General features: G+C 39.5%; 1 protein-coding gene across 1 annotated transcript in view; it reads left to right on the top strand.

Annotated features, from left to right (window-relative positions):
- The first annotated feature begins 1,164 nt into the window (after positions 1–1,164).
- Positions 1,165–12,238, top strand: part of castor2 (cytosolic arginine sensor for mTORC1 subunit 2) — a 21,432-nt gene continuing 10,358 nt past the window's right edge. Inside the window, exons 1-3 of the mRNA XM_031874065.1 lie at positions 1,165–1,524; positions 8,606–8,676; positions 10,352–10,622. Coding sequence (XP_031729925.1) covers positions 1,412–1,524; positions 8,606–8,676; positions 10,352–10,622 — 455 coding nt within the window. The 5' untranslated portion in view covers positions 1,165–1,411. The remainder of the gene's footprint in view (positions 1,525–8,605; positions 8,677–10,351; positions 10,623–12,238) is intronic.

Here is a 12,238-nt window from a genome sequence, read left to right as displayed (position 1 = left end):
TTTTTATATAAAATAAAAGCACCGGAATTGAAACATAAAATAAAAATTTTAGATTTTATGAGCGTGGTGTGTTTTTCAGTCGGTGTCTGTCTGAACGTTAGAAATACTGAAATAATGACTGCCGGTTACCCTATTTTTTTTTAATCATGACTAAAATTCCTCCGACAATCATAAACTGCATGTAAACAGAAATATCTCTACACAGTATTTTCCCTGTTACTAGAACCAGATGATAAACTCTTTGTCACTTCAATTAATTTATATTAATATATTAATATTTACATTTTAAAAAACTAACCAGGAAGACTGGTTGAAAACGTATCATTTCATTTTTTTATTGTGTGTTGGAGACTAACAATCATTATCAATTAATGGGTTACATTTTTGCAAATGAATAAACCAGGTCTCTTAAACGTCAGAATATTTTTAATCACAATTTCCTAAAGCCCAAAGTGACATCCTCAGATTTCTTGTTTTGTGGAACGACTAACAACAATTATTGTAATTAATAAAATACAGAAATTACAATTATGTCTACAAGGTTGAGCTAGACCATTTTGTAATAACTAACGTAAACCATTGGATCACAAAAAGAAGTTATCTAATCTGAGTACTTTTGGATTATTCCCAAATCAAACGTTGAAAATAGTGCGCCTCTAACAAACAAAAAAATAGACACAATAGCCACAAATTATTATTTTTCTCTTAAGATACCTCCCAAACTTTAAATACAAATAAAACTCATTTTGTACATTCAGCGTTTGCAGTTGATCAAATCCAATGACCCTCACAAACTACAGGTGAACTATTACATTTCATGAGTTAAAAAGTTAATGTGAAAAAATATATTTTAGAAAATAATAAATTAATGATATATATAATATTAATAATACTATTATTAATAATATTAACAATAATAAATAAAATAATAAATACATTTAATTCATTTTAAGTATATATTTTTCGGTATTATGTTTCATGAGTTAAAAAACATTTATCGTGAAAAAATATATATTATTTTAAAGAGGTTACCAAAAACAGTAATGAAATCATCTTTAACAATGTAATTATTATCGAATTACATATTCTAAAGCAATCTGGGTACTTATATTTTCTCTCCATGCACTCTTATTTCGAAATCCTTCAACCGGAAGTGCGCGTGGTTCCGTCGCAGGTTTTGACAGCAGGTCCGTTTTTTTTTGTTTTTTTTTACCTCTTAGCTTTCTTTATTCCACCCTGCCTCGCTCTCTTTCTTTCTCTATTTAAAACGCCTTTCACCTGCCGTGCGCCTATTTATTTATTTATTCATGCCTCTTATCTGAAAGTATTTAGTCATCATTATCATCATCATCATATTTTTTTTTTTCTCAAAAACATTTTAAGCCTTTCCTCAAATGAGAAGACGTAAAAGATGGAGCTTCACATTTTAGAGCACAGCTTGAAAGTGGCGAGTATAGCGAAAGAGGGGATCCAGATCTGCACGCACGGATTGATTAAACTCGCTTTCTTGGCCTCCAAAACAAGGTAACGTAAAGTTCGCAGACGCGACGTAGAAAAAGACAGTTGTGTCGTTTATTATGTTGCGTTTTCACTGTCAGGATGCTGCTGTTTGTGCACACCGGAGCAAACTAGAGCCGGCAGGCTGCGTGCACTTGTAATGGTCGCGGGTTTGATTCCTGCATCCTGTAGTTTTAGTGTTTCATGCTGTAAAACAACTCTTTATTCTCAGAGTCCCTGTAGACAGCTTCCAGGCCTGTCCTCGTTCTGTAGTGTCATGTTGTAGCTTTGTGCCATCTGTAGCTGGGTGGACGCCAGAGGGGGGTGTAGTGGGTGGGTGGGTGTGTAGTGTGTGTTGTTTTTCCTTCTCTAAAAAGGGGGAAATTATGACTTGAACAAGCAGCATAAGGATGAAGAAAGTTGATTTTCCACCCTGAGGAAAACTTTAATTAAATAGGTATTTTTCTTGACACTCTTTATTTTATTACCACTATAAGTGTATTAATATTTGTGTAACCAAATGTGTTCCCTGTACTGAAACAGCCCAAACTGTCTGTGCTGAGAAGTTACTGGAAGTCACTCTAATGAGGCTGCAACTAACTAACCAGTATGTTCATTGTTGATTCATCCTCAATCTGTCTGCTCTAGAAAATCAGTCGGAGAACAATGAAAGATTCACATTACAGTACACCAGTTTACTGCAGTATTCAAATATTTTATATTATTTTGTTTTTCATGGATTGAAAACAACTGACATGATTGAGTGAGTCAAAGATACAGAGAGGAGCATACATTAATAATCATCGGACATTATTTTAAAAGCTCACAGTTGTTATTTTTAATTTAGTATTATTATAACATGCTTCAGCTATTAAACATCGTATGTTCTCCATTTTATTAATACTAATAGTGTACAACTACAACTCGAGGTGACATCTTCAAATGTCTTGTTACGTCCCACAAATATAATATATTCATGTTATAAAGATATTAAAATGAGAAAAACAGCAAATCTTTATATTGGAGAAGCTGGAAGCAGAGATTTAAAAAAAAAAATGTTTTTGCTTTTTTGCTAGAAAAATATACAATAAAAATAGTTGCTGATTAATTATTTAAATTGTATTAATTACTTGTATTATTAATTTTATTTTTCAGTGTGAACTGATGTGTTTTGCTGGCTGGAAATTTGAAAAGGTGCTTTTTTTTATGCACATGTTCTGCAAAAGCACGTTTCAGGGTTCATCACAGGTGCTGCATTCAGGTGATATCTGAGATGCTGTAAATACCAGTTTTAGGGCTTGTGAATAGTTTCCACATCCGAGTCATAAATACGACTGGAAGTCGTCTCGGATATATTCTACTTGGCACTAAATAATACGGAAATGCCCAAAAACCCAACAAGTCAGCCAGAATTCATCCATCATTCAATGTAATTAAACCTAAACTTAATGAATAAAGTGCTTTATTCTCAGTATTTAACCCTCACGCTGCAAAAAAAAACATCTCGACAAGTCTCGCCTCCCACATTCAATTACTTTAGCAGATGCCGTAACAATATACCACTCAATAATGACTGTGTATGGAATTCACTGAGGAAATCAGAAACTCTGCTTCTTTTTCTCCACTGAAGATTAATTCTATATTTCGTAAAAGTGTATTATTATTTTACGATGGCGGTGAAGTCTTTATTTCAGGCTAGGTGGACTTCCTCCAATATGAAAAGCGGCGGATCACTTTGACAAATAGAAGGACAGGATGTTTCTTTGTCAGGCACGAAAAGAGATTTAATATTCATTTTTTAAATAAAATTTATTTTAGTTGCAACCATATTAGTTGTGTCTGAATAACAGCTTTCAGTGAGGAAGTAAAAACGCATGATAGGTGTGGTGTTGCCTTGAAACCAACTTGTTTGCTGGTTGTTAGAAACTGTCATAAGCTAAGTAGAATAATGAGTCTGTAGTCTATTAAAGGCTCATCAGCACAGAACTCACATCAGTTTTGAATATTTTGATTTTAAAAAAGCTACGAGAATGAAAGAGATTGTGTTTTAGGTTCATCACTGAATCATCTATTTGACCTGCATGTGTCCGATAATAGTTGATTTTCATTCAAAGAACTGGTTTTAGACTAAATCCTCGGACAATTAAAGTTACTGTGAGGAACTTTTAACTGGTTCTGAACCAGTCTCAGTTTAGTCCTGATACTCCATCAGACCTCCATCAGTAAAGAGACCATCAGAGAGAAGTGTGGAATATTTTTTAATAGTGATAATTGTCTTATATTCTTGTTGACCGTCATCGTGTCCGATTCACTGTGACATCAGAGGATTTACGGCACAAAGGTTCACCAGAAACTCCTTCAGAGAACGGTCCACCGTGGACAGACCAGACCCAGATCCGGCTTTGCTGCAGCCTTGGAGCTGCAGTCAGAGCTCCGGAGGAGAGCTCATCTCCCGGCAGCAACAGCGACAACTGGGAGCCCGTCCTGGTTCTGGTTCTCCTGTTGCCTCCCTTCCCTCCAGCGGGTCCAGCAATACGTCCTGGGTCTCCAGCAGCGTGGTGTCGGTGTTGGCTCCCAGAGAGGAGGAGGAGGAGGAGATGCTGCTGCCGGGAGCTGAGCTCTCCTCCTCCCTCCGGAGCTCCGACTGCAGGTCCAAGGCTGCAGAGAAGCCGTATCTGGGTCTGTCCACGGTGGACCGGTCTCTGCTGGAGGGTCTGGGTCTGTCCACGGTGGACAGGTCTCTGCTGGAGGGTCTGGGTCTGTCCACGGTGGACAGGTCTCTGCTGGAGGATCTGGGTCTGTCCACGGTGGACAGGTCTCTGCTGGAGTCCCCCGCTGGAGTCTGAGCTGAAGGAGTTTCTGGTGAACCTGCATGAGTTCATCTGAGTTCACCAGAATCCGACCCGGTGGCTCCGATGACGAGCATTAAGAATAACTCTATAAATAGACCATCTTCTCTCTGATGGTCTTGTTTACTGATGGAGGTCTGATAGAGGACCAGGACTACACTGAGACGGATCCAGATAAAAGTTCTTCACAGTAACTATAAACAAGACATTTAGTCCACCACACATATTGCATTAACATACCAACGTTCACATCAACCTCATGTCCAAAGAAATGACCAACACCTTCAGCCGAGACGGAGCTCTGCAGCCGGTGATCATCAATTATACAACCGGAAACTGTCAATTAAACAACAAACAACTAGACACCGCGGCGGGTGCATTTGCAAGAAAACACGCTCAAAGCAGACAACACAAACATGAAAACATTACAAACTACAGCGACGAAAAGGAGAGCTGCACATGTATTCACGCGCACAACCCTCCGTGTGTGTTGTTGTACTCACCTGTCTGAGCGGCTCTTGTGTGTCTCGAGCACCGCGATGTTCCTCCACCATCTGCTCCATGTTTCTCTGCTCGTTTATTCCCAGTTAAACCAGTCCCAGTCTCTCTCTGGTTCCGCTGCGCAAAGTTTTCAATTATGTTGCGCAAAAAAATCTCGATGACGGTAAAAAACAAAAACAAAAAGGTCCTGAGTAAATGTAGAAGTCACCACATCGATGCACCTCGTGAGCATTTCAGTTCGTCAGATCACCTGTTCACGCAAAAACGTGGGGTGCGTTAGATTTGGGTCACTTAGCGTGCGCGCGGTGTGTGCCGTTTAAACCAGTGGTTAATTAAAGGGAGACACTACGAGCAAAAGCATCGGTTTTCATGCACTGATCAATTCTGAGATTTTGGGCTGGGATCTCTCCTAAATTCACCAACAGTTACCATTAGATAACGCCTCATTTGCATATTTAAACATAACATTTCAGAAAACTTGTAATACAAAAAATAATTGTCTTAATGTAAGTAAACAACTGGTGAAGTTTCATGGTGACATCTATTAGTTAATTTTTTTACCCTATTCACCTGTAGGTAGATAATACAAAAAATCTAACACTAAAATAAATAAAACTCAAAAAAGTACACACACAAAACACCTGTTCTACAATAAGGAGAGTAATTCGTTACGTCTTCCCCTGAAGCAAAAAGTTCAGTTTCCTCATGTTTTATTGAAGGAATCCTGTCTAACAGGCTCTCGTCAAATCCAACCAGAGTAAATTGGATTTGGGCAAACTCTCGAGTGGTGCACCTTATTTAAGTTTTGGGTGCTCATGGCAGCCCGCCACTCATTAATGATTCAATACGTTTATATCATTTCACTGCAGAACGCGAGTGTCCCTTGGATGACACCAGTTTAGCAGCTAGTTTATTTTTCCAGCCGAGTCGTCTCTCCACACCCCCGTCCTCTGATGTCGTTGACGGTGGATAAGCTCCTTTATCTTCATCATGCATTGTGCCTCTTCTCTCCACTGTATGCACATGAATGCTTAGGTGTTGATTTGTGAATTCAAATCAGCTTTATATACTCATTCCATTTTCTTATCTGTGTTGCATGCAGTCACACAAATTAACTTATGTTATTTATTTAAGAAAAATAAGATGAAGGTAATGTATGAATAATTGCATGACCTGCACAAAGCTATTGTCAACCCAGTTTCCAGCAGCAGGCAGCTGATTTTGGTTAAATAAACTCATTGAACACAACCTGTGCAGTTAGCGACTAGCTGGTGAACACAGTGGAGCGTTTAGCAGCTAAAGAGACAGAAAAGAGAAACATTAGACTTGTTTTCATCGGGTGGCCAGAAACACAACAACCATGTCAACTTTAGAAGGTCAGTGTTTTGTTTTAAGGTTGTTCTGCTCCCTGCAAATTACCCAAAAAATCTATTACAGCAGCTTTACATGAAGAAGAAGGTATATTTTCCTTTGATAAGGAAATAAGAAAACAAGCTGAGAATCTGATTCAGCATTTGATTCCAACTTCTGGTATTTTATGATCCTCAGTGTCACAAACATAGTTGGGTCGCTACAAGAAAAGGTAGTTTTTACAAACGTGTGTGTTGTGTTGTGCTTTCTCTCTGTTGTTGGTGTTTGGCACTGCTCCGCAGTATAAATGAATTTAAAGACTCCCTGTGAAGTTCCTTGCAGACACATAGAATGTGAGCAATGGGCACAGGCCCAGGGGGCAAAGGTGTCAGGGCCCCCTCCGCCAAACAAATGTCACTCAAAGAGACACTGCCAACCAGGAAGAGACTCAAAATAAACACACACAATAAAGAAACAGAGACCAACACAGAGATGCAAAACAGCTGAAAGAGACACAAGGCAACTACAAACAGACTCAAAGCAACTACAAGGACACAAAGCAACTACAAACACGCAAAGCAACTACAAGGAGATTTAAAGCAACTACAAACACACRAAGCAATTACAAAGAGACACAGGGCAACTACAAACACACAAAGCAATTACAAAGACATTTAAAGCAACTACAAACACACAAAGCAATTACAAAGACATTTAAAGCAACTACAAACACAAAGCAATTACAAAGAGACACAGGGCAACTACAAAGAGACTCAAAAGAACGACAAACACACAAATCAACTACAAAGAGACACAAGGCAACTACAAACAGATGCAAAGCAGCTACAAGGACACAAAGCAACTACAAAGAGACTCAAAGCAACTCAAAAGAGACTCAAAAGAACAACAAGGACATAAAGCAACTACAAAGAGACACAAAGCAACTACAAAGAGACTGAAAGCAACTACAAACACACAAAGCATCTACAAAGAGACTCAAAGCAACTACAAAGAGACACAACGCAACTACAAAGACACAAAGCAACTACAAAGAGACTCAAAAGAACGACAAACACACAAAGCAACTACAAACAGACTCAAAGCAACTAGAAAGAGACACAAAGCAACTACAAACAGACTCAAAGCAACTACAAAGAGATGCAAAACGGCTGCAAAGAGCTTCCAAATGACTACAACAAGACTCAAAGCAAATATAAAGAGACACAAAGCAACTACAAAGAAACTCAAAGCAACAACAAAGAGACACAAAACAACAATGAAAAAGAGGCTAAAGAACTGTAAAGTCTTTGAGTCTTGCTGCTATGTAGGAGAGGTGGTGGGGCCTTCTCCATGTTTGCTCTTTTCACTGTTGATCTGAACAGAAAACTCATAGAATAGAGCAAGTCCTTAAGTAATGCTCATAGTAACATAAAGTTGTCTTATTATCAACCCAGGCACGAGACAAAAACTCCAGTTCTCATCTTCCTAATGTCTTGATTTTGCAAGACAAAGAGACACTTGATTTAACTCCAAGAGGAAATGCTGCCGTTCCCACAGAGAGCATTGTTGAGTCTCTTCTGTTGCTTCTCACACCTTTCAGACAAATATGAGGTGTGAGCATTCAGTAGCTGGCCTGTAAGAGACGTCTATTATCACGGTCGTGTTAATACTGCGTGGCTGTTTTTCCTCTGCACTGCTTGAGAAAGTCAGCTGGACGCGATTGCAAGCTGATTTCTTTTTTAAAACAATATCCGTCTTTATCTTGGAGCAGTTTTGGTTCGGTGCGTTGAACCTTGACAGTTGGATTTCAGACAGAAACGTGACGTATTTCAGTAGAATGCTGGTTTTAACAGAACAAAGGGAGCACAGACGTTTTGGCGAACAAATGAAATTAAATCTAAAACGCTGAATCCGACCAGACTTTAAATGCCAGCGACACATTTCGTACCAAAAACATTTAAAAAAGTGACCCAGTCCTGTTCATGGTGTTTGAGACACATTATCATCATGAAAGCATTGTTAATTGTGCTGAATTGTTGAGTATAAAACAGTGACCTTAGAATACGTGGAGTGAGTTAACCTATTGTTGTAATGGATGGGCGGACCACTGTTCTCTCAGCCAGTAACTTTGCATTTCAATGTGCAAATTATCCATCAGGGCACTGCAAGTTGAGTCAGTGCATTTCTTAAATTTGTCCTTTTTTGGATAAATTTTCTTATAAATATTTAAGATATGCATTGGAAATGAACAACACAAATTACATAATTGTAAACAAAAAGCTTGCTTATTCAAAACAAAATGGTTTGACAGACTTGAAGCTTAATCCAGCATGGAGCTCTTTTGTCCCCTCAAGCCTCTCTCACACTGTTTGATCCGTCCTCTCTTCTTCTGCCTCTCTCCCGTACAGATGCAAGTTCTTCAGCTTGACAGAGACTCCGGAGGACTACACCATCATCGTCGACGAGGAAGGCTTTAAAGGTGGGCCTCTCTCTCTCTCTCTTTAAAGTCGCTGTGGCAACCATAGTTCGGCAGGAAACAGATCCCATTGTGCACTCTGTGATTCGCTCCGGCACCACGTAGCCTCATACTGCCAATGTTTGAGCACACTTTGTCATTACGGACGTGAGGCCGAGCTACCGGCCGCCGGGTTTTTCGTGGTTGGCTGATTGAGTGAATTCATGTCATTGCACCCTTTTCCAGGGTGACCCTCCTTGGTTTCCCTGGAGACTTCGGGCGATGTGTTGCATAACTGCTGCAGGTCTTTTCTCCTGGCTCTGACTGTGTAGGTGCCTGTTTTCTGTTGAGTTCAACTAAGAAACTAAAGCCAGCAATGCAAGACGTTTATTTAAAACCTCCAGAAGACGCTAAAAGGATATTTTTCTGACCTTTTATGTGAACAGAATTATGTCCAAGGGATGATTAGGCCTGAGCACTGAAGTGAGCTTCCTAATGTCTGAGAATTATTACACAATACAGTAACTTATTGAGGCAATCATGCAGTAAATGTTCGTCTCGTGGTAACATTAATCTACTGCATGTTACAGGTTGTTGAATAACCGATTGAAGTCGAGTTTGGCTAATAATTCAGATAATATGATATTATTGGTACGCTCACCACAATGCAATTAGATGGTAACATTTTTAATAAGCTTTTTAATTAAATATTAGGGCTGCGATTAATGATTATTTTCATAAGTGATTATCTGCTGATTATTTTCTTGATGAATCAACTGATCTGTTTAGTCTGTGAAATGTCAAAAAGTCGTGAAAAGTGTTCATGAAAACCTTCCAGAGCCCCAGAAATACATCCTGAAATTTGCTGGTTTTATTCAAGCAAAAGTCCAAAACAAAAAATATTGAATTCACTTTCATAAATGATAAAAACAAGCAGCGAATCTTCATGTTTGAGAAGTAAATATTTGTGGGATTTTGCTTGAAAAATGACTGAAAGGAGTGAAACATTTTTCTGATCATTGTTAAAACCATGATGAAGGGAAGGTTTAGCACATTAAACCTTCCCTTCATCATTAAATCTTTCTTTAATGAGCTTTCGTTTAAATGTTGAAGTCAGAAACCCAAAGAGAGGCAGGGAGGAACATGTGGTCTAACATTCAGTCTGCCACAGATGACTGGAGGCTGAGAATAATATTCTATGAGTCCAGATAATAAAAATGCTTCGGCAGTAGCAGTCAATATTAAAAAATATATACAGTATATATTTAAAGCACCTTCATAGAACGAGATCACAAAGGGCTTCGCAAGAAAAAATATATAAAAAATAAGACCAAAAAAACAGTTAAAAGAAAAAAAAAACAATAAAATATAACGCACAAAATGACAAAGGCCTTGTGATTTAAAGATGAAAAACAGGAACTACAACAGATAAGAAACAGTCGTGTTCATTGCTCATTCTTACTTCCCAGTTTATTTTCTATTTATTCCAAACTGCTGTTGAAAGAATGCATCATGATTTGTAAATATTTCCCAACAAAGAGCTATGAAGAGTATAAAAAGTTGCATGTTTAAACCTCTTGTACATTATCAAATACAGCTGTGTTTTACACAACAAATAAGCCTCTTTTAGCTCGTCCTAAATCAGCATCTTCTTCTCATTTAGTGTCTTTTTGACATGACTGTCTCTGTCCGTCCCCAGAGCTGCCCCAGTCGGAGCACATCAGTGTTGCCGACGCCACGTGGTTGGCCCTCAACGTGGTGTCGGGCGGCGGCAACGCCTCCAACGCGCAGCCCATTGGGGTCACCAAAATCGCTAAATCAGTCATCGCGCCGCTGGCCGACCACAACATCTCCGTTTTCATGCTGTCGACGTATCAGACCGACTTCATTCTGGTGAGTGTGGACAAGAAACGTGCAGATTTAGTCAACATTTCAACAGCAACGCTGGAAAATGTAAATGAAAGGGAAAGGTAATCCCACACAGGGATGGCACACCCCGCCACTTGGTTGGTCAATGGCCCTAATATCAAACTATTACACTCAAGGTTCCCCTCTACCTAGCCTTAACAGGAAGTCAGGTTTATGCAACAAAAGGGTTTATGGAAAGATTGTGGTTAGCTTGACCGACTGACGTATCACGTGACAAAAACAGTTAAAGTTGAACAGCGGTCTCCCGGGTGAAAGTCCTGTGTTTTTTTGACCCAGGTGCCAACCTCCGGATCTGAAAAGTAAAGCCAATACTGAAGTGTCTTAAACCTGCAGTCTCTCTAGTGTCCACCAGGGGGCGACTCCTCTGGTTGTATAGAAGTCTATGAGAAAATGACTCTACTTCTCTCTTGATTTATTACCTCAGTAAACATTGTAAACATGAGTTCATGGTCTCAATCTCTAGTTTCAAGTCTTCTTCAACACAGCATGATGTTCATTTAGTACATTATGGTCCATTTAGAGTCAAACAGACCATAAAGCAGGGGATGCTTTAGGGGCGGGGCTACACAGTGATTGACAGGTCTCTACCATGGCGTTGTCGGGTCTGGGAGTTGCCCGTGTTTTCGTCTGACAACTTTAACCATTTCACAGTGTTAATTAATTAATTAATTGTAACATAACAATGTAAATACATTGAACTGCTATTGCAGAAAACAATGACATAAAAAAACACAAGAGAATCTCTTCTACAGGGACAAATTCTACCTTTCTATTTTTTTGGGAGAGGGATTTCAAATGTAGTAGATTTTTCTCACCCCAGATAAATCGAGTTAATCAGCAAAAATAGAAGAAAACAGACATTACATCACAATACAAACTTGGATTTGGTCAAGTTCTCTTGTGTCGTGTCATTGAACACACCTCGCTTCAAGAGTCGCATTGTTTGTCTATTATACAGCACCACTGTCTACGTCCACAGTGCCCGACATGAAAAAAGCAATAACCTTGGATGGAGTGTGCGTCTCACAGTGCCACTTCCTTTTGATTTAGGGAGAAACCCTGTCTCATACCGAGGCCCTTCTGGCCACAGGGAGTGTTTTCTTTATTGCCTTGCTTTAGTGGAAAAACAAAGTCTGCTGAGCAGCTCTGGCATGTTTATGAAAATGAAAGAAAACCTGTGTCCATGTTGATAATCTGTTACGTAAAGAGGATCAGCGGCTCAGCCTTGAGCTGGAATTCCAGGTATCATACTCGGGGCCCGTTTCCTGTCTACCCACAATCCTAATTATTGGCATTTCAGATTTTAAAAAACAAACCCTGCTGCGTTCGCTCTGTCGCCCACCACCCATCTTCTCCCTCTGTCCTCGTCTCACGCTGTGTCCGATTTCATTACTGGATCTCTGAGCAGACCAAAAGACACACCAGCTTAAGATGTGTGTGTGTGTGTGTGTGTGTGTGTGTGTGTGTGTGTATGTGTGTGTTTCACTGTTTGGATCTTTTGTGTTACATAAAGCTGTAAAAACCCGTCCGACACTCATGTAGACGGAGCCATGAGGATCCTGACTGAGTCAAGCTGCTCACAGCAGCTACACACAAACTTCACCTCACACACACACGCACACACACACACACACACACACACACACACACACACACA

The sequence above is a fragment of the Anarrhichthys ocellatus genome, unplaced genomic scaffold, assembly GCF_004355925.1.
Source record: "Anarrhichthys ocellatus isolate YVR2014 unplaced genomic scaffold, GSC_Weel_1.0 scaffold78, whole genome shotgun sequence".
In the NCBI taxonomy this organism is placed as follows: domain Eukaryota; kingdom Metazoa; phylum Chordata; class Actinopteri; order Perciformes; family Anarhichadidae; genus Anarrhichthys; species Anarrhichthys ocellatus.
This window is presented reverse-complemented; position numbering and strand designations above follow the sequence as displayed.